The 22,118-nt window shown below is 49.1% G+C and overlaps 1 protein-coding gene across 3 annotated transcripts in view; it reads right to left on the reverse strand.

The window, feature by feature from the left end:
* Positions 1–22,118, reverse strand: part of AP1B1 (adaptor related protein complex 1 subunit beta 1) — a 61,171-nt gene that overhangs the window by 26,507 nt on the left and 12,546 nt on the right. For 2 of the 3 annotated variants that reach the window (XM_004615523.2, XM_012934284.2), the window contains exons 2-3: positions 6,402–6,464; positions 2,700–2,805 (exon numbers count right to left, since the gene is read on the reverse strand). In XM_004615523.2, coding sequence (XP_004615580.1) covers positions 2,700–2,805; positions 6,402–6,438 — 143 coding nt within the window. In that variant the 5' untranslated portion in view covers positions 6,439–6,464. The remainder of the gene's footprint in view (positions 1–2,699; positions 2,806–6,401; positions 6,465–22,118) is intronic. The other variant, XM_055146889.1, reaches the window with a different exon arrangement.

A 22,118-nucleotide genomic window follows, 5' to 3' on the forward strand; every position in this document is an offset into this window, starting at 1 on the left:
CTCTACTGGGACCAGGAGCACCTACTCATAAAAAGACTCTATGTTATTTTATTCATTTTTTAAAATTTATTTTTTGTTTCTTGGGCCACTCCAGGCTGTGCTCAGGTCTTACTCCTGGCTCTGTACTCAGGGATCATTCCTGGAGGGTTTAGGGGACCATATGGAGTACCTGGTATCGAACCCTGGTCAGCTACATGCAAGGCAACCACCAGAACCACTGTACTATCTCTACAGCCCAAAGTGGACTTTATTTTATTTTATTTGCTTTTTGGGTCACACCCGGTGATGCACAGGGGTTACTCCTGGCTCTGCACTCAGGAATTACTCCTGGTGGTGCTCAGAGGACCATATGGGATGCTGGAAATGGAACCAGGGTCGGCTGCGTGCAAGGCAAACGCCCTACCTGCTGCTCCAGGCCCTGGACTTGATTTTAAAACAAAAACAGTCCTCTGTTCTTATAGGGTCCAGACATGAGCTATGGACTTTTTCAACCCAGCTCTCCCTTTTGCTAACTACATGACGATGGGAAAATTCCTTCATCTCCTCAGCCTTGTTTCCTCATTTTCAAGAGAGGTGCCACAGAACTCCACTTCATGGGGCCCCGGTGAAACTCGAGGAGATGACAGATCTGGTCCAGTGGGCCAGGGAGACAGCACAAAGGGCTGGAGCACAGCCTGCTAAAAGACCCCTGAGCTCAATCTCCAGCACTGCATGGTTGCTCTACCAACGTGCCAGGAGTAGCTGTTGAGCACTGCTGGGGGAGGTCCCCCTACAAAAACCAAAAAATAAATGGAAGTAATTTTTTCCCCTCCCTACTTACCACAAACCCTTGCATGGGCTGCTGGTCCTAGAGGTTCTCTCAGTTGCCCACTAAGAACAGTCCAGCACATACAGAGCACATGTATGTTATGTGCTAAGGGCCTGGCAACCTGGACTCTCACTTCACGGCCACAAGCAGTCAAATTATCCCTGATTTACAGATGATAATATTGAGGCTCAGACATGGCACGCTCCTGCACATGACTGTGGAATGTGGGGTGGGCCTGACCCTGCCACTGTACCCCTATCCCAGCCACACGTGTGGCAGAGGGTCAGCACCCAGCTTCCTGTCTGTAGCATCAGCCCCCTCCCTCTCGAGTCCTGTGGCCTGAAACAGTGGGCAAAGACACGCAAGTGGGAAATTGCCAGTCCCCAAGGGTCAGTCAGGTGGACACTGAACACTCTGCCTCCCACTGGACAGTCTCTGGGGGGCCTATCCACCCTCACAAGCTCATCTGAGACAAAAAAACAAAACAAACCAAAAACAAAGCCACATCCCCTGTGAGGTGACGGCATGTCCTAGCTAGGGGAGACTGGCTTTGTCCTGGAAGGAACTTGACTTGGAAGGAGGCCTGGTGTGCCAGCCAGATCCACTGGTCACCGTCTTTCCCGGGTCCCTCAGCAACTGTAACTACTGCGGGGAGATCAGGAGGTGCCATATTGAGGTGGTGAGAGGAGAGGGCAAGTCACCCAGGCCTGTGTGGCTGGGTACCTGAGGGCAGAGATGGATCAAAAGAGACTGGGCTTAGATTTTAGAAAGGCCAGGAGGTGGTGGCGGGGTGCAGTCTTAGTGCCACCACTAATCACAAGAACACCCAGTGGCTCTTTCACTCTTCCTCATGCTTCCTTGCCAGTAAAGCCACCATTCCCCAGATGGTGCAGAAGCTAAAAGGCGTCACTAGGAGAACACGGGTGACAAGAGTTCTGCAGACTCTCCAGCAGTGGAGAGCGGGTGCTGGGTTGTTGGAATATCCAGTTCCCCATCCTTGAGCCCTTTATAACATCTACCATGTTACACGTCAATATAAACACACGAGAAAAGAGAACAGTTCCAGGTGATGGGCACACAGCCAAGACTGGACATTGAGGGGTTCTGGGAAATGGACTGCGGTGATGGGGGACAGCAACAGAGAGACTGCAAACAAGTGGTAAAATCTAGAATGTTCTTCTGGGTGACCGGAAAATGGGATGTTACTGGCAGGGGAAAAGCATACTCAAGGGAGTGGCAACTACACACACCACTGGCTCTGATAGCAGATAAACACCAGAGGGGACACAGGGGATAGAGGGCACCCATCTTGTCGGCATGTGTGTGACTTACATCTTTCTTTCCTTTTATGTATTTATTTTTGATGGTAATGGTGGCAGAGGGGGGCATACCTGGCAGGCTCGGGGATCATATGGGACGTCAGGGATCAAACCCAGGTCGGCTACGTGCAAGGCAAGTGCCCTACCCAATGTACTATTGCTCCAGCCCTGTATTTGTTTCTTTGCTCAGTATCATCTAGCAATCTGAAACAGGAAGACTTAGAATGAAAACTTAGATTTCCTGTTCTTCCTAAAAGCGGGGAGCCCTAGCCATCCATGCACGGGGGTGGGGTGGGGACAGCTTCCCCTAGCCCCACTGGCAGCAGCCCCGCGGGGAGTTGGGCAGGGTTCATGCCACAAAGACTTTGCTGGTGGCTTTTTAGATCGAGTCCTATCCCTTGCTCTATCAGGTGTGGCCCACCAGCATTTGAGTGCCTGACCCTCGTGAGCACAATGCTCTGCGTGGTCAGGAGGTTCGTGAGAGGAGCTGAGAGGGGGAGCCTGGGCCCCCAAAGCTGGCCTCCGGAGGGATCTGAACTCGTCCCCAGCTAGAAAGCCTCCTTCCTGCACACCTGACATCTTTGCCCACGGTCATCGAGGCGATCACTTTCTTCACTGCCTCCTTCTTCTTCTCCTTCTTGTCACTGTTGAGCTCTGCCTTCAACTCGAAGATCTCCCCTACAAAAGGAGGCAGGCGTGAGTGAGCCGTCCCCACCCTGCCAGCCGGGCAATGCCTGGTCCTCAGGAGGGAGGCAAGGGGGTCATGCCATGCTGCTGGCCGAGGCCACCTCTGGGTCCTGGTGTCCCGTGGATCCGGCAGCCGCGAGAAGCATAGCAGGAGAAGCATGACGGTGATGGAGGCATGTGGACAACCCTGAGGGAGAGGATGTGTGGAAGCTACAAGGATTTTGAGGCACAGAAGCAAAAAGGTAGGGCCTGTTCAGACAGATTGGAAGCATAGAAAAGAAAGCAAAGTCCTCCACACCCACAGCCCTCAGGGCCACGTGGAATGGAACTGCAGGGTTTGGGGTTGAAGGGGAGACAAAAGAAGAGGCTGAATTCCTGCTCAGGGGCTGGGCCTACTGGCCCAGAGCTTCCAGTTAAAAGTGCTCACTCAGGGTTTCACTTCCTGAGGTGATTGCTCAGCTCTGAAAACGGGAATTGGCTGCCCCACGAGGGGCATGTAACTAGCTGCTTTGGACAGCTGGATGAAAAGCTGACGTGGGAAAAAAGGAAAATGAGGAAGTACGGTTGCCTGTCACAAAGAGGTCCCCAATAACCCTAATAATGGGGTTTGAGGGCACAGACTCTGGGGTTACACAGGTCTCTGGCCTTCAGCACAGCTGTTGTCGGCATGCCCCACTCTGTATGCCATCTGCATGTTGTCTCACAGATGCATTTGTTCCCATTTTATGGACAAGCAAATGGAGGTTGTGCCTAAGATCACACAGCTGGAAGGGCCCGCGACCAGCGCCCAGGTCCATGCTCTGAAGTCCTATGGGCCGACTGAGCAGGACATCACTTTGCTTCTGTTAACCTGTTTCCTGGACCCTACCTGGACTGGAGGGCCGGATACCCCATCCTGGGAAACCCTCACTCTAACCCGACTCTCAGAGGCATGCGCAGAGGGCACTACTCTTCCTGCAGGTTTTCTCAGATCCTGGATGTCTGTGTCTCTGTCGCTCTCTTTGGGTTTTTGGGCCACACCCACCAATACTCAAGGATTACTCCTGAATCACTGCTGGCAGGCCTGAGGGACCAAACGGGATGCCAGGGATTGAATCTCGGTCGGCTACATACATGCAAGGCAAGTGCCTTACGCGATATACTGTCTCTCTGGCAGAAAGAAAAGGGTTTGGGGTGAAGTGGTCTACCTTAAAGCAGGGTTGGGGGTGCAGAAAGGGCTGAAGAAGTACTAGCTGGATTTACAGTGAGAGAAAGAAAAACTATCGAGGTTGTTTTTTTTTTTTTTTCCCCCTGGTTTTGGTTTTTTGCTTTTGCTTTTGAGCTTTGAGGAAACCATACGGGATGCTGAGGATTGAACCTGAGCTTGCTGTGTGCAAGGCAAACACCCTACCTATTTCTCCGGCTCTCGAGCCAGAGGGATTTTTTTAAAAAATCAGGACTGAATGATGTGGTATTCAGCAAAGAACTTGAGAAGATGGCAAAGGAGGTTAATTAAAAACAGTCACACAGCACAGCCAGGGGCAAGGCCACACAAAGGATATGGCTCAGCAGAGCTGGAAAGAATCTGCAGAGCTAGCGCTTCAAATCCAGGGCTCCCAGGCCTGTCTCCCTGAGCAGGACCCAACAAGCCTGCACGGCTCAGGGAGCCCGAGCCGCCAAAAGCGGACCCCTGCTTTGCTCAACACCCGCCCACAGGCTCCATACAACTACCAGTCAAGTTGATGGATCTTGGCCCCCCAAAGACTGGAGAGATCTGTCTGGGTCAGAAATGTCTCTTTCTGGGGCTGGAGTGATAGCACAGCGGGTAGGGCATTTGCCTTGCACGCGGTCGACCCGGGTTCGAATCCCAGCACCCCATATTGTCCCCTGAGCACCACCAGGAGTAATTCCTGAGTGCATGAGACAGGAGTAACCCCTGTACATTGCTGGGTGTGACCCAAAAAGCAAAAAAAAAAAAACAAAACAAAACCAAAAAAACCCAGAAATGTCTCTTTCCTCTCAGGGACCCCAATTCAATTAACCCCTAAGTCTACGTCATTAAACACAAACAAGAACTCTAATTGTCTCCACCCCACTGCCACCACCCGACAACATCCCCACTCCAACCCCCTCCACACACACAACCCCCTCAGACATGGTCATTTCTGGGGGGGCTGGGGGGCGGGGCTGTGGTAGGTAATGATCTCCCTGCCTCCCCTCTCCTTTCCCTCTTTATCCTTCATCAGAATCTGCCCTAGACCTTCCTTGATAAAAACCAACAAGGAAGCCGTATTTGAACTTGGGCTGACAAGTCACAGGAGGCCAGAGAGAGCACAGGGGTTACGGCACTGTGTCGGGCTCAATCCCTGGGACTGCATATGGTCGACCAGGAACAATCCTTGATCCCAGAGCCAGGAGAAAACCCTGAATGCCACCAGGTGTGCCCCAATATCCTCCTGCCCTCTTCCCCCCAAAGCCCACAGGGCTGGGGATACAGCTGTGGCAGAATGCTCGCCTTGCATATGTGAGGCCCTGAGTTTCACCCCAGCACCCCCTTACCCTCCACCCCCGCAAAAAAGAAAAAAGCCCACCTACCCCCTCCAGCCCACCCCAGACACCCTAATCTACTCAGCACTGAAATTCACCTCTCCGGCCTGGCCCCGGCCCCACAGGTCCCACACCAGCCGCCTCTGCACGCCACTCCAGCTTCCCTTCAACCCCCCTTTCTCTGGCTCGCTCCCCTGGGGCTGTCCAACAGCCCCCTGCGCTTCTCTCATCATAGCACCCACCGCCCTCTGGTGTGATTCCGACTTAGTAGACTGTCTCCTCTGCACAACGGCCAAGCAAAGCCAGCTCAGAGGCCGTGTGGCTCCTCCCCCACACCTGGAAGCGGCTTGATCAAAAACTGGCGGGCGGGGGAGGGGCGGGCAATGAATAAAATGCTGCGGGAGAGGGAGAGGCAGCCGGGCTCAGCTGATTTAATGACAGACTCGCTGTCGGGCCAGCAGGAAAGTGTCAATCTCACTGGGAAGGCAGGAGGGTCAGAAAGGTGCTTGCAGATGCAACAACCTGCTTCCCGAAAAGCAGCCCCAGCCCCAACACCCAACAACAGACTGCCCGGGAGCCAGTCAGCACAGCAACGCAGCAGACGGAGACCCAGTGGTGAGAACTTGGGGGAAATGTTTATGATAATGGCAAATGAAAAACAGGATATAAACGCCTGACGTCAACCACGTAAAACATGTGCCCGCTGATAAGGACCAGACACACAAATATCACTGTGGGGTGGCTGATAGGAGCATGTGCTTGCTTTCCTCTAGGAAAAGGAAATCGTATTTGGCAATTTTTAGCCAGGGGAAAGAAGAGAGCTTTCTCTTTGCTCAGAATGCTTGCTCTTCCCTTCTTGAGTTCTAAAAATGGCAGATCATTTCTCCTACCATCAATAGACACATTTCCCGGGGATCCATAAGGTTAACGATGCTCTGGGGAATTCCCACTGCCGGCTGCCAAGCCACCACCCCGACCCCATTCCCTACTCCCACAGGAGCGAGGAAAATGTGAGGGCAGAGAAACAACAGGACAAGACCCCACAATGAGACACACGGTACCTTTTTTGGTTGTGGTGAAATATTTTGAGTCGGTCATTTTGGTCCCTTGTCTGTGGCCAGATTCTGCAAGACAAAAGAGAAGAGTGACTTAGTTCCACGGACAGTTCCAGAGCACAAGAGGACAAGGACGAGGAGGAGGAGGTGGAGGAGGAAGAGGAGGAGAAGCAGAGGGCGGAGGAGGAGGAGGAGCAGGAGAAGGAGGAAGAGGGGGAGAAGAAGCGGGAGCAGGAGGAGGAGGAGGAGGGAAGGATCAGCAGGTGTGCTGAATGACAAAACATCTTTACCTCTCTATTAGGCAAAGAAACAGCTAGATAAGCAGATATTCTGAAGAATAATCCTGAAGAATCAATCCCTTTTTTTCTCGTATGGTTTTTAGGGTCACTCCGGGCAGTGCACCTAGCATAATTTAGGGAGCCATGCAGTGCTGAGAACTAAACCAGGAGCTCTTGCATGCAAAGCATACTTTTGTTTGTTGGTTTGCGTTTTTGTTTTTTAGGCTATTTTGTTTGGGGGCTGTTCCCAGGAAAATTACTCCTGGCTCTGTGCTCAGAGGACCATATGTGGTGCCGGGGATCAAACCAGGGTCACCTCCAAGCAAAGGCAGTCCCCACTGTACTTTCTCTCTGGCCTGCAAAGCACACTTTCTAACCCTTGGAGTTATCTCCTTGGTGTTCTTTTTGTTTGTTCTTGGTTTTGAGCCACACCCAGTGGTACTCTGGGGCTATTCCTAACTCTCAGCTCAGGAATGATTCCTGATGGTGCTCAGAGGACCATCTGTAGTACCAGGGATTTGATACAGGCACTGCCACAAGCAAGTGCCCTACCTCCTCTTCCATCTCTCGGTCCCCCCATCACATCACATTTTTTTACATCACTTTTTTTTTTTTTTTTGCTTTTCAGGTCCCAGCAATACACAGGGATTACTTCTGGCTCTACACTCAGGAATTACTCCTGGTGGTGCTGGGGGGCCATATGGGATGCTGGGAATCGAGCCCAGGTTGGCTAGGTGCAAGGCAAATGCCCTACCCGCTGTGCTATCACTCCAGCCCCTCCATCACATTTTTAAATGTGCAATCCTTTAACCCTAAAATTCTGTAGGTAATGCTCCCAAAAAGTTTTTGCTGAAGTATTGTCCATATCAATGTAGCACTGAAAATAACTTAAATGCTCATCAGTAAGAGAATGACGGGACTAGGAAGAGAACTCAAAGGGCCAGAGTGCATGTTTCACATGTTGGAGCCCTAGGTTGAATCCCAGGGACCATATGATCGCCAAAGCATCATCACGAATAGCCCCCAAACATATAAGAGAATGACTGAATGCTCCAAAGGGTTCATGGTTAAGAAGCCCCAATATGGGGCTGAAGAGATAGTACTGTGAGGAGGGCACTTGTCTTGCACACAGCTGACTGAGGTTTGATCCCTGGCTCCACATATGGACCCCCAAGCTTTGCCAGGAGTAATCACTAAATGCAGATTGAGCTCTGAGCACAGCTGGGTGTGGCCCAAAAAACCAAAGGGGGAAAAAAAAGCACTAACAGTCACAGGTGCTCACCCTGCCCAGCAAGCACTGTTCCAGGTGCTTCGAATGTGGTAACTCCTTTAAGCCTCTTGATTATCACGGAGTACTATTCATTGTCCCACACAGTCCAATGAAAATATGGGCTTGGAAAATGCCAAGTTTCACAAGCCAGGCAGGATTCTTCTCTCTCTTCACCCCCCTTCCCCATTTTCTCCAACAGTGAAGTGATACACACTCTTTATCTCGAGAGATGGCTAAAATCTACAGATTGCAGACTCAGCATTTTCCAAATCAAACTGATATCTTAAAGCATCTCATCTGTGCAAAACGCAGTGTGAAATGCACAGTTCTAAGGCAACGACCTCTGGGTTTATTCAACAGACATTAGCCAAGTGGCTGTAGAGATAGTACAGCAGGCAGGGTGCTTGTCTTGCACGTAGCTAACCCAAATTCAAACCTAAACACCCCATATGATCCTCTGAGCCCTGCCAGGAGTGATCCCTGAGTGAAGAGCCAGGAGTAAGCATGAGCACTGCTGAGTGTGGCCCCAAACAAAAAATAAAATAAACAAACAAAAACCCCAAACAACAACAACAACAACCCTTCAAACAACACACATTAGCCAAGTACCTATCACACTTCTTTTTAGTCAAGAGGAAAGAGACGTAACACAAGAGCTCAGCCTCCTGGATTCTGACAGAGGCTTCTGGACTGGGCTAATATGTAAGAAGCAGGGGAGATGGCACACAGGGCTGGAGCACATGCTCTGCACTAAGCAGCCCTGGATTCGACCCCTAGCACTGCCTGGTCTCCATGGACAAGCAGGTGACCCCTCCCCCACCAGTGCCCATCCCAGGAAGAACCTATCATTTAGTCAAGACTGATCAAAGCAAAGAGCATCACGCACATTTTACTTAATCCTGCTAATAAAGTGACTTCCTTGAACTGCCTTTACTCCCTTATTTGTTATGGGGCCACACCCAGCAGTGCTCAGGACTTACTCCTGGTGGCACTCAGGGGACCATACTGGGATGCTGGAGATCAAACCTGGCAGCCAAATGCAAGCAAAGCAAAGGTCTGACCCTCTGTACTATCTTTCTAGCCAAAGTTATCTGGTTCTTTTGGGGGGCGGGTATTTGGGGGCTTTAATCCCACTTACAAAGGAGGAAACTGATGATCAGGGATGCTAAATGACTTGCCCAAGGGCACATGGCTTTTTTAAATTTTATTTTTTTAAATTTTATTTTTTTTGCTTTTTGGGTCACACCCGGCGATGCACAGGGGTCACTCCTGCCTCATGCACTCAGGAATTACCCCTGAGGTGCTCAGGGGACCATATGGGAAGCTGGGATTCGAACCTGGGTTGGCCGCGTGCAAGGCAAACGCCCTACCCGCTGTGCTATCACTCCAGCCCCAAGGGCACATGGCTTTTAAGTGACTGGAGAGATCTCTAATTTCTCTGAGCTTAGTACCTATGCTGTATCAGGAAAGAATTCTGCTTCCCCAGCAGAGAGGGCAGACAAAGACCTGACATGGGCTGGGAGCTCAGCTGGAATAAAAACAGGAGACTCTCAAGTACCACTTTCCAGTCAGGTGTTTTTCAACTGCTAGTCTGCAGAGGTAAAAAGGTCGAACTGAAAACTGGGTGGAAGAGGAGTGAGCCGTGAGCCGAGTTTGGAGTAAGCTCTGAACACCCTGGGTTTGTTGCGGGGGGGGGGGGGGGGGGGGGAGAGGAGGAGGGGGAGGGGGGCTAGGGAGAGGGGGGGAGGGGCAGCCAAATCCCTACCGCAGTCTCTCCCCGAAAGGTTGGAAACCAATGTTCTGGCCATATCCGTAGTTTCCATGGCACAGAAAACCACACCAGATTGTGTGCTGTGGCTCAGTGGTAGAGTACAAGCACTGCATGCGGAAGAGTGAGGGGAGAGAAGGGAGGGGAGGGGAGAGTGGAGAGGAGAGAGGCGAGGGAAAGGAGGGAGGGAAAAGGAAGGGAGAGGAGGAAGAAATAAAAACCACCCAACCAAAACAGGCACGGAATGGAGAAAATCAATTTACTCTGCTCCTTCTGCCGCTTCTATGAATGAAGCTAGAGCATCTAATCAATCCATTAACTCCCTTCAATTCGTGTCTGTGTGGGAGTGAAATGAAGGCTGCTGGTGGGGGAGGCCAGAGCCAAGGAACACTTGAAGTCTCTGGAAACAAGGACTCTAGCATGCCTCTCAGCCCAACTGTGTTTTTCCAGTTAAGCCTGTACTTCAGATTTCCACGGAGGCTTGCCCTGATGGCTGGACAGCCACATGGCTGCCCCCCAACCGAGGGGCCCAGAGACCGTTTCATTTGTCAGTGGAAAATACGAATGCCCATTTTGGGCTGCCTGAAATCCTCTGGAGGTTCCATTTGATATTTTTCATTTGTTCTATTTTGGGGCCACACATGGCAGCGCTCAGGGTTTACTCCTAGCTCTGTGCTCAGGGATTACTCCTGGTGGGGCTCAGGGGGCCATATAGGATGTCGGGGATCAAATGCAGGCTGGCCGCATGCAAGGCAAGCATCCTACCCGCTATACGATCAATTGATTGATCGTGTGATGATGACTTTACGACAGGCCAGTACAAAGAGACACACTCTTCCTTTCCTTTCACTCTGTAAGGCTGAAAGCGGGCTGCTGGGGCTTTTCTCTAGGCACCGTGAGAAGGAGCAGGAGGTGACTACAGCATTGGAGGCCGGCCCACAGTGGGGACTCTCACCAGTCCTGGCTGTGTGGATCAGGGTGCAGACAGGCCCACACAGAAGACCCACAACTACCCCCAGCCCACCTAGGGCCCGCCCCAGCTCTCCGCATGAGACAGGTCAGTGTTCAACAGGGAGCCCGTTAGGAGGTTGTCTCGAGGGGCTCCCCATCAACTCCGTTATGCAACCACTCACCATTTACTTCCTACAGGAGTCTGTTGACAGTAAAAACACTTTTATTTCTCCCCACAGTGAACATAAAATTTTCTCAGAAAAATCTCACCAACCAAGAGGCCTCTGCTGGCACGCTGAGGATGAGCAGGTAACTAAGGTAACAGGATGTGTGCTGCAGATTAAAAGCTACGCAGATTCCAAAGTCACAGGCTCAAGAGCATAATTAGCAGCGGTATCCAGAACAAGAGAGTATCGTTTCTCCTGGCTGTGAGACCAGGGCTGCTCCAACTTTCCCCACTTGTGACCGCTGGTTACACAAGTACCTAAAATAGGTGCACAGGACCAGAACAACAGTACAGCGGGCTGGGTGTTTGCCTTGTATGTGGCTGATCTAGGTTCGATCCCCAGCTTCCCATAGGACACAGCTTCCCTGGACTCTGCCAGGAGTGACTCCTGAGTGCAGAGCCAGGAGTAAGTCCTGAGCACCAATGCATGTGGCCCCCAGACAGAAAACCCCAGCCCCGCCAGGATGCCTGAGTCTGTCTCCTCGGCACCACAGGGCTCGACAGCACTGCATCCCGACACCCTTGAGTTCAACCGCTGGCGCTGTTGGCTGAGCATCACCTGTGGGGCCCCCAGCCCTCCTGACTACCGCTTGGGAGACTCAATAACATAAAATAAGCAACAGAGCTGCGGGGTGAGTCAGCTGACAACCCTACCACACAGGGCTTCCGCTGACACCATTCCGTACAGAAGCTAAGCAAATGCCCCCTGGGAACTGCCGCCCCCACATCAGCTCTTCTCTGCAGGCCCTATTTCACACATCCTTCTGCAGAGGGCACTCGGGCACTGACGGCACAGAAACTGCATCCCTCTAAAACTGTTCCTTATACAGAAAATGTAAGTCGAGGGGAAAGGGGAGCTGGGGAGCAGGAGATGGCCTGTGCTTTGGTGCCCTTCCTGGGTTTTTTTCTCTGCAGTTTCTTCTTGGATAGCAGGGCAGGCGGGAGTTTTCATTCTCTCCCTCCGTGTCCATCCTAAAGGGGCTCAGACTTGCAGGTGGTGGGGACAGACTAGCACTGCTGCTGGTACTGCTCAGCTGGTGTCAGACCGCACATCTCTCCGTTCACAGAGGCCGAGGGAGCTGAGGCCTTGTTTCTATGAACCAGCTCATGTGTGCTAGCCACATCTGAAAGCAGGTAGCCAGTGTGTAGGCAAGAAAATACCTTAGGGATTGGATTCCATTTTTGGTAGCAGTGGGGTACATTTAAGAAGTTAAAAAAAAAAAAAACAGAAACGAATTGAGAGGGGATTTTTGGTTTGGAAACTACTCAGGCCAATGTGAGTGAGTCGCTTGGGCTAAGGAGATGGCACTCTGGGCTGGGATATCTGTCATTTTACAGACCCAGGAAAGCCTTCAGGGGATCGTCAGAATTATCAGAGCAGACCTGGAAGGACTGGTTTCTTTCTGAAGAGCACAGCAACTGCTGCCCTTACCCTAAATCTACCTTCCCACACCCACACTTGACAAGGCTGATGCCACAATCCCAGGACCAGTCACTTTAAATCTCTCTTAAAAATAAAGGAGGCCAGAGAGTTAGTAGGGGGCTTAAGGAGCTTGCCTTATACTCAGCCTGATTTTACCCCTGGAGCCACATATGGTCTACCCAGCACCGCCACAGGGGTGACCCCTGAGCACAGAACCAAACGTGGTTCAAAACCTCCCCCCTCCAAAAAAACAGGACTCAAAATCCTCTTGCTGTGTCTGCTCCCGATGGCCACAAGGTTTAAAGAAAAGGAACTGTGTGCTTTAGACATGGATTTGGAACTTGATTCCAAAATCAAGGGGAATGAAGTAAAAAATAAACAACCGGGCTGTTGAGACAGTACAGGGGATACGGCACCTGCCTTACATGTGGCTATGGTTTGGTCCCCAGCACCACATATAGTCTCTGGAGTATCATCAGGAGCAAACCCTGAGCACAGGGCCAGGGGTAGTGTCTGAATACCACTGGGAATGACCCCAAAACAAATCAAATCGACACAATGGGATCCTACCAAACTAAAAAGTTTCTATATAGCAAAAGAAATTTGGGTACATCTATACAATGGAATACTATGCAGTTGTTAGAAAAAAATGAAGTCATGAACTTTGCATATAAGTGGATCAACATGGAAAGTATCATGCTAAGTGAAATTGATGTAGGCAGGTAGATAGGGAAAGGCCCTTGGCAATGAAAATTGAGATTTAACAGAGTCTCTGGGAAGGGGACTCTTAAGATGTGCAGATTCAAGAAAACAAAAGACCCGGAAGAAACCATCAGCAGACCCTGAGGACAACAGACCCCTCCCCAGGGGGTTCCCCAAAGAAGGCCATCACCACTCCCAACCTCCCTGGTAACCTCCTTAGCAACGGACTTTTACCTGGGAAGAAGCCCCCACGTGGGGGCAGGTTGAAGAAACCCTATAAAGGCCACCTTGAACAAAGGAAGGGCGCGCATATGCTGCCTGAGCCCATGTGCTGCTAGTGCCATGTGGCCGAGCACATGTGTCGCCCGCATCTCCCCCTTGAGATGTGTACTTTCATGCTTTCGTGTCCAGTGCTAGGATGTGTGTAGAGCTCTCTCCACCCTTGGAGAAGCCCGCGTTCTCTCTTGAGCGCGTTATTCTTACTATTCTCTGTCCCACTTATCCCTTCCTCCCTCCCTCAGAAACCTCTGAATAAAATCTATTTACTTCACTGCTTGTCTACTCCTGAAATTCTTTTCCGAGAGCGAGACAAGAACCCAGTAACCCTGGGTCCCGGGTGGTAGAGGCGGCTGGAGAGAAAGTGACCGTCTTTCTCCTCCCCGCTTCACGAAAGTCACCCGTGGGGCCCACCGACATCAAAATGAGTCAGAAAGAGAGAGACTGACATAGAAAGATTGCACTCATCTGTGGAATATAAAATAACAGAGTAGGAGACAAACACCCAAGAATAGTAGAAATAAGTACCAGACGGTTGACTCCATGGCTTGGAAGCTGGCCTCACATTCTGGGGAAAAGGCAGCGCAGATAGAGAAGGGAACACCAAGTAAAATGTGGTTGGAGGCCACGTGGGGGAAGGGTGATGCGTGCTGAAAGTAGACTAGAGACTTAACACGATGGCCACTCAACACCCCTATTGCAAACCACAACACCCAGTTGGAGAGAGAGAACAAAAGGGAATACCCTGCCACAGAGGCAGGGTGGGGTGGGGAGAGATGGGATTGGGGGGTGGGAATGATGCTGGGTTTATTGGTGGTGGAGAATAAGCACGGGTGAAGGGATGGGTTCTCAAACACTGTATGAGGGAAACACGAGCACGAAAATGTATAAATCTGTAACTGTACCCTCACGGTGATTCACTAATTAAAACATAAATAAATTTTGTTGTTGTTGTTGTTGTTTTGGGTCACACCCGGCGATGCACAGGGGTTAGTCCTGGCTCATGCACTCAGGAATTACTCCTAGTGGTGCTCGGGGGACCATATGGGATGCTGGGATTCGAACCCAGGTCGGCCGCGTGCAAGGCAAACGCCCTACCCGCTGTGCTATTCCTACAGCCCCAAAACATAAATAAATTTTTTAAAAGAAGAAATTTGGGTTTGGACTGGGAGTATAGTGCAGCAGTATACGCAGGAACTGCTATAGTTTAGTACTTGTTTACATGTGTGAGGTTCTGGGTTCAATCAATGCCCAGTAAAGTAAGAAAAATAAAGAGATGGGGCTGGAGCGATAGCACAGCAGGTAGGGAGTTTGCCTTGCATGCGGCCGATCTGGGTATGGTCCCGCAAGCACCGCAGGAGTAATTCCTGAGTGCATGAACCAGGAGTAACCCCTGTGCATTGCCGGGTATGACCCAAAAAGCCAAAAAGGAAAAAAAAAAGGAGAAGAAAAGAAAAATAAAGAGAAACACAAAGTGAATGGGCAGGAGAACATAATTGCATACCATATGTGGGACAAGGGGCTAATACCCAAAATATACAAAGAGCTCATGAGCTCATGAAACTGATCAATTAAAAAAATATATTAAAAATGGGCAGGGGGGCAGAGAGATGGTACACAGGTACTGCATCTACCTTACATGCGGCCAACAGGTTCTATCCTCAGCACCATATGGGTCCCTTGTGCACTGCCAGGAGTGACCCATGAGCGCAGAGCCAGGAGCAAGCACACTGAGCACAGCTGGGTGTGGCCCCAAAATTTGAAAATAAATTAAAAAGCAGAGGATCTGAATAGACACTTGTCCAAAGAAAACAAACAGATGATCAATAAAAGGCACCTAAAAAAGATGTTCATGAATCTTATTATGGAAATGTAAATCAAAACCACCATAAGCCATCACTTCACAGCTGTAAGAATGGCTATTCTCCAAAAGATAAGAAACAACAAATTGGGCTGGAGCAATAGCACAGCGGGTAGGGTGTTTGCCTTGCACGTGGTCGACCCAGGTTAGATTCCCAGCATCCCATATGGTCGCCCAAGTACCGCCAGGAGTGATTCCTGAGTGCAGAGCCAGGACTATACCCTGTGCATTGCCGGGTGTGACCCAAAAAGCCAAAAAAAAAAAAAATTTAGGCGAGAAGAGAGAGAAGCCATAAAAACTGTTGATGGCAAGTAAAGTGGTGCAGTCAGTATGGAAAGCAATCTGTTTTCCTCACAAAATTGGAAATAAGAGGGGCTGGAGTGATAGCATAGCGGGTAGGGCGTTTGCCTTGCACGCAGCCGACCCGGGTTCAAATCCCAGCATCCCATATGGTCCCCTGAGCACCGCCAGGAGTAATTCCTGAGTGCAGAGCCAGGAGTAACCCCTGTGCATCGCCAGGTGTGACCCAAAAACAAAACAAAACAAAACAAAACAAAAAAATTGGAAATAGAAGTTCCAGAGGCCAAAGAGATAGTATAGTGGGCAAGGTGCTGGCCTTGCACACATCCGACCTGGGATAAATCACTGGCATCCCATACAGTTCCCCAAGCACCATCAGGAGTGATCCCTGAGCACAACCAGGTGTGGCTCAAAACCCCAAAATAAATAAATACAGAAATTTCACATGATCTAGCAATACCTTATGGAAAATATCAAAGAGATATTTATTGCAGCATTATTTACAATAGCCAAGAGTTAGAAACTAAATATCCACTGACTCCTGGATGAGTGCTCTACACACAGTGGAACATTACTCAACCATATATATACACATATGCATATATACACACACACATATATAAAAATTCTGGAATTCTGGCCTGGGAGATAGTATAGGAGGTAAGGTGCTTTCATCCAGCCAACCATGGTCTGATCCCTGACACCATAAAGGGTCACGTAAGTACAGAGAGGAGTAATCCCTGAGCATCTATAGCCCAAAACCAAACAAAACAAACAAGCGAAAAGCTGAAATATGGCCGCTTTTACAACATGGCTGGACTTAGAGATTAGAGAATATGCTTCGTGAAGTCAGCCAGATGGAGAAAGACAAACACTGCATGATTTCATTCATTATATAATATACAGAAAAAAGCACACAGATGAACTGATAAAACAAAAACAAACTTTTGGACTCAAAGACCAATTAGTGGTTACTAGAAAGGAATGGAGAAGGGGGGTATACTGGACCAAGGGGACAAAGAACAGAATTGGACTCTAAATTAATGTTAATGCAACTTAATGTTGCATGGACAGACACTGAATTTCAATGACAGGCACCTGAACCTTACATAATGATAGCGTACAATGTCACTGCAATTTAGAAAAAGGAAGTTAAAGGAGCTACATAATAAAATTTGAAAGAGTAGTTTTCTCAAATAAGAAGTCTTTGGTAAAATTCTCTGACACTAGACAGGGACAGAAATACAATGGAACCTAAGAGTAGAAATAGGAATTCCTAATAAGAAAAGGAAAGGAAACAAACAAACAAACAAACATAAAAACAAAGATTTCCAGATAAACACTAGAGTTAGAACTCGGTTTAAGAGGAAAATGAACCCAATACTTTCAATTTTTTGTGTCTTCAAATATCTAAATGCAATTTTACGAGCAAGAGATAGTATCTGCTATGTTTTATGCTAAATGAAGTATTTAAAATAACCCCCTGAGAAAATGAGTATTTGGGGAAAAAAAAAAGAAAATGAGTATTTGGGGACAGAATGATAGTACGGTGGGTAGGGCACTTGCCTGGCACACAGCCATGCTGAGTTCAGTTCCCAGCACCAGCACCACATATGTTCCCCTGGACACTGCCAGGAGTGAACCCTGAGAGAGAGCCAGGAATAAGTTCTGAGTACCACTCTGTGTGGCCCCAAAAGAAAAAAAGTATTGGCTGAGGGAGATACGGGCTGAAGCACATGCTTTGCATGCAAGAGGGCTGGGTTCTCTTACACACATGGCTCCCCAAGCACTGCTGGAAGCACCTGCACAGCACAACATCCTCAGACCTCCACAATGTGCCACAGGTCTGGCAAAGGGAGAATTGTGGGATGGGGGACCCCCAGGTCTCCTGGGTTCAATCCCTGACACCACATGGCTTGGTGTCAGGAGCACCACTTAGAAGGTCAGAAAAAAAAACAACCCAGAAACCTATGAATGTGAGAAAGCACAAAGATATGAACTATTTGTGCCATAAGAAGCAGTATGCTTCAAAGTTACACATAACGAGAGAAACGGAGTCTACCACGAAGGACCTGCTATCAGCTACTAGGCTGGTGAAGACCCAAAATTCTGATAACACTACATGCTGCTGCTGTCACGTGTGAGGAAAAAGATACCCTCAGAGGATTCCAGTGAGAATCTACAGCCACTGTGCAACATTTATCAAAGCTGCAAATGTGTATCCATTGCTTACCCTTGACCCAGCAGTGCTACTCCCGGAATTTATTTATAAGTACAAAATGATGCAAAAACAAAGCTGGTCATGTAGTACCCTTTGCAATTGTCAAATATTGTAAACAACATAACTGTCCTTCCATAGAGGACTGGCTGAAAAACTTACAGTGAAAAGACATACAAGGGAAAAAAAAAAGGTTAGGGTTTTCTCAGGAGGAAATGGAGAAATAAGGGGTAGACAGACTGACTTTTCATCATTCTCTTTATTTTTTAATTCTTCTGGTGCCAGGATCCGACTGAGGGCCTTACACATGCAGGCTATGTGCTCCACCACTGCATCACATCCTCAGCCCTCATTATTAATCTCTTTTTAATCTCGGTAATTTTGTATCCTGTACACTTATCACCTCTTTCAGATAGAATGCAGTTTAGAGAACAATAGTGCATCTTAGCCAGCACTGTTCCCAACCCAGAACCAGTTTTCAGTCTTGGTTCAAACAATGCTGACCCCAAAGGACTCTTCTCTGGACTCGGAAGGGCAGAAAGTCAAAACTGGGGCGTCTGACTCAGTTGCATCCTGCATTTCTTCACAGCAGCCCTCTTCACACCCTCCCGCCTCTGGGATCGGGCCTGTTAAATACTGACTGGCACTACGCCTGGCAGACTGCAGAAGCTCACCAAATGTTTGCTGGCAAAATGAATGAAAAGGCGGGTTCCCAGGGAAGCTACAAAACTAAGGCCCATAACAGATCAAGACAAGGGACTCACTGATGAGTAACAGACAGAGAAGATGGGCAGAGCAGGAACATAAATAAGGCTGTGTAGTTAACTTCTAACCATGCTAAGTTTGATCTGACGCCAAGATGGCTGCTGGGAAATCTACTAACAGCTGTGTAACCCTGGCAAATCCCTCAAGCTCGAAGTCTTACTTTTTCCAACTTTAAACAAGAGAATTCAAGCCAATCAATGGATTTTCAATTTTCACCCGTTTGTACTGGTGGGGGCAGTCTTGCTAGCTGCATTGCTCAGGGACCACATAGTGCCCTGGATTGAACAGGGGTTGGTCACATGCAAGGAAGCATCCCCTGTACTACCTCTCTGGGCTACCCTCCTTGCTTTTAAATTATTTAAAATCAGGGTGGGATAGATGGTACAGTAGGTAAGGCTATTGCCTTGCATGAAGCTGACCCCAGTTAGATTCCTGGCACCATATATGGGACACCAGGACTCCTCCTGAGCAGAGAGTCAGGAACAGCTCCTGAGCACTGCTTGGGGCAGTGAAGGGTCATGGCACTCCCACTCCCACCAATTATTTAAAATAAAAACAGGGGGCTGGAGCGATAGCACAGCAGGTAGGGCGCCTGCCTTGCACACAGCCGACCCGGATTTGATCCCCAGCATCCCATATGTTTATTAATTACCCCTGAGCACCGCCAGGAGTAATTCCTGAGTGCAAAGCCAGGAGTAACCCCTGTGCATTGCCAGGTGTGACCCAAAAAGCAAAAATAAAAAATAAATAAAAATAAGTGGGGGGGACAGAGCAATAGTACAGCACGTAGGGCACTAGCCTGGCACGCGGCTGACCTGCGTTTGGTCCTCAGCATCCCAAGAGAGCACCACTAGAAGTGATCTCTGAATGCAGAGCCAGGAGCAACCCCTAAGTATCAGCAGATATGGCCCCCAAACAAACAAAAAGTAAATAAAATAAAAGCAGAAGTGCTCTTGTTGAAGTGAGGGGTGAGGGGACCGCCTTCATTCTGCTGTGCTCCTCTCTCCCCTTCCTCACCAGGCCCACTGGAGACAACCCACAGGCCCACTGAACAAAGCTTGAGAACTAGTCTGGCAGAGAATAGAAAAAGTTCCTTCCTCCCATATCATATCTCCTATGCTATGATTCTCTGCTAGATTTAAAAAAAAAAAATTTTCCTAACCAAGGAGTGGCTTTTTTCCCCCCTAGGTAGCAAACAAGAGGAATTAGAGCATGATCATTCTCAGAGCATGACAAAAGACGTTTCCACAGGGACAAATGGGAAGGCAAATTTGGAATACAGCCAGGGCCAGCAGACCTTATAAATGCTTTGGTGAAGAAGGAAAACAGCAACATGCCAAGCAATTCTCCAAATGGGCAGCCAGTGGCCCAGGAAAAAACATGTGTCAGCCTGGGCATCTGATCCACGCCAGCACAGTCCACGTGCCGCCCAGAGAATGAGAAACTCGAGTCTGATGGCACCAGGACGGGCTCTGAATGAACATCACCAGCCTACAGGGAACAAGCCAAGGAGACAACTGGTGGTGTGAGATGAGTCAAAGAAGCTGCTTTAGGAAAGGAAAAGGGATACGAGACATTTGACAAGATCTGAGCCAGTGGCCAAGGTCCAACTCTGAATGGAAGAATATTCAGGCAGGGAGCACTGAGCCTGGTTAAGTCTGTGACTTCCAGTTTCAGGGCAGAAGTGTCACTGCGAAGGTCTTGTCTGTTCAGAGACCTGCTCAAAAGCACACTGGGATCCAGCAGTCAACACCAAGTTAGAGAGAGTGAAGAGAAGGCGCCAGGGCAGAGAGAACCACCATTTTTTGCTCGTGTTTGTTTGGGGGCCACATCTGATGGTGCTCAGGGATCACTCCTGGAGGCGCTCAGAGGACCATATGATGTATCAGGGATCAAAGAGAGGTTGGCCACATGCAAGCAAGCACCCTACCCACTATTCTCTATTTCTCTCTCTGGCCCCAGAGGGGACCACCAGTTTTTCTTATTTGGAATAGAAAAGTCAAACTTGAGGCCAAGAGACAGTCAGGAGTTAAGGCACTTGCCTCTCATGCAGCTGTCCCTAAGCACAGCTGAGTGTGGCCCAAAGCCCATCAAAATAAGAAACGCTGAACTATGATCGGCTGGTATGTTCTGCTGTTTCAAATCTTTTTTACCCAGCGATGCACAGGGGTTATTCCTGGCTTTGCACTCAAGAATTACTTCTGGAATTACTCCTGCTGGTGCTCGGGGGACCATATGAAATGCTGGGAATAGAACCCGGGTCAGCTGCATGCAAGGCAAATACCCTACCCACTGTAATACCGCTCCAGCCCTCAATTCTTTTTTTTTTTAATTTATTTTATTGAATCACCAAGTGGAAAGTTACAAAGTTCTCAGGCTTATATCTCAGTTACACAATGCTCAAACACCCATCCCTTCACCAGTGCCCATATTCCACCACCAATAAAAACAAAAACAAAAGCAAAAACAAAACAAAACAAAACAAAAAAAAGTATACATCCCACCCCTCACCCCCCAACCCACCCCGTACGTGAGTGATAATTTCACTTCCTTTTCTCTTTACCTTGATTACATTCCAGATTTCAACACATAACTCACTATTGTTGTTAGAGTTTCAAAACAGACTCACTATTTTTGTTGGAGTTTATCCCCTAAGAATACAGCTCTATTAACAGGGAAATATTTGATAATAAGTTTTCCACTGATGAGAATGAAGAGATAAAATGTAAACCTCGGCCGCGCGGTTTACAATTTCTGTATTATAGTAATTAAGTCCGCGAAGATTTAAGTTTGAAAATGAATCATTTCCCTTCCTGGAACAGCATGTAGCCAAAGTTAGTTCACAGTCTCCATACATGGGTGCAAGCACTTGCTGGAACCCCAATTCCTAAAGCTGTCTGGTTCCCGCTCATTCCACATCCACCGGCTCTGCAGAGGCATGGGCACCGGGGCCAAAAACCCGGCCGGCCGGAGCCGAGCCACCGGCCCCGGCTGACCAGACCTCAATTCTTAAGGCAGAGGTTCACTTATTTCACGAATATCCCTCTACTTTGGCCATAGTCCAGGTGGTATCCCTGCCCCCAAGAAGTCTGGAATGTAAAGAAAAGGGCATGGATCTGATAGACAGTACAGTAGGTAATGTGTTTGCCTTGCACACAGCCGACCTGGGTTCGATCCCTAACATCACACGTGGCCTCCTGAGGCCACCAGACTCCTGAGCACAGAGTCAGGAGTAAGCCCTACAGGATGTGATCCAAAATCCAGAAGAATAAAGAAGAGGGTCATGGATAGCTCAGTGCCAAGTCCCTGCTGTGTGAGAATGAGGAGAAGGAGACTTAAGTTCTATCTTGACACCACCCCACGTGCCCGGGACACTGCTACTTGGGGTCACTGGTGACATCAAGTGTGTGACTCCTAGTGAGCACCACAATCCAATGTGCGTGGGCCAGGGATGCAGCTCAACGTTAGAGTACTTGCATTGCATGTGTGAGACTCGTGGCTTGATCCCCAGCTCAGCAAAACAAACTTCTAAAATTCCATGCTTTGGGACCAGAGTGACGGTACAGGAGGTAAGGTGCTTGCCTTGCATGTGGCTGACCCAGGTTCAATCCCTGGCACCGCATTTGGTCCCTCAAGCCCTACCAGGCGTGATCCCTGAGCAGTGCTGCATATAGGTACTCCCCCC

The sequence above is a fragment of the Sorex araneus genome, chromosome 9, assembly GCF_027595985.1.
Source record: "Sorex araneus isolate mSorAra2 chromosome 9, mSorAra2.pri, whole genome shotgun sequence".
NCBI lineage: Eukaryota > Metazoa > Chordata > Mammalia > Eulipotyphla > Soricidae > Sorex > Sorex araneus.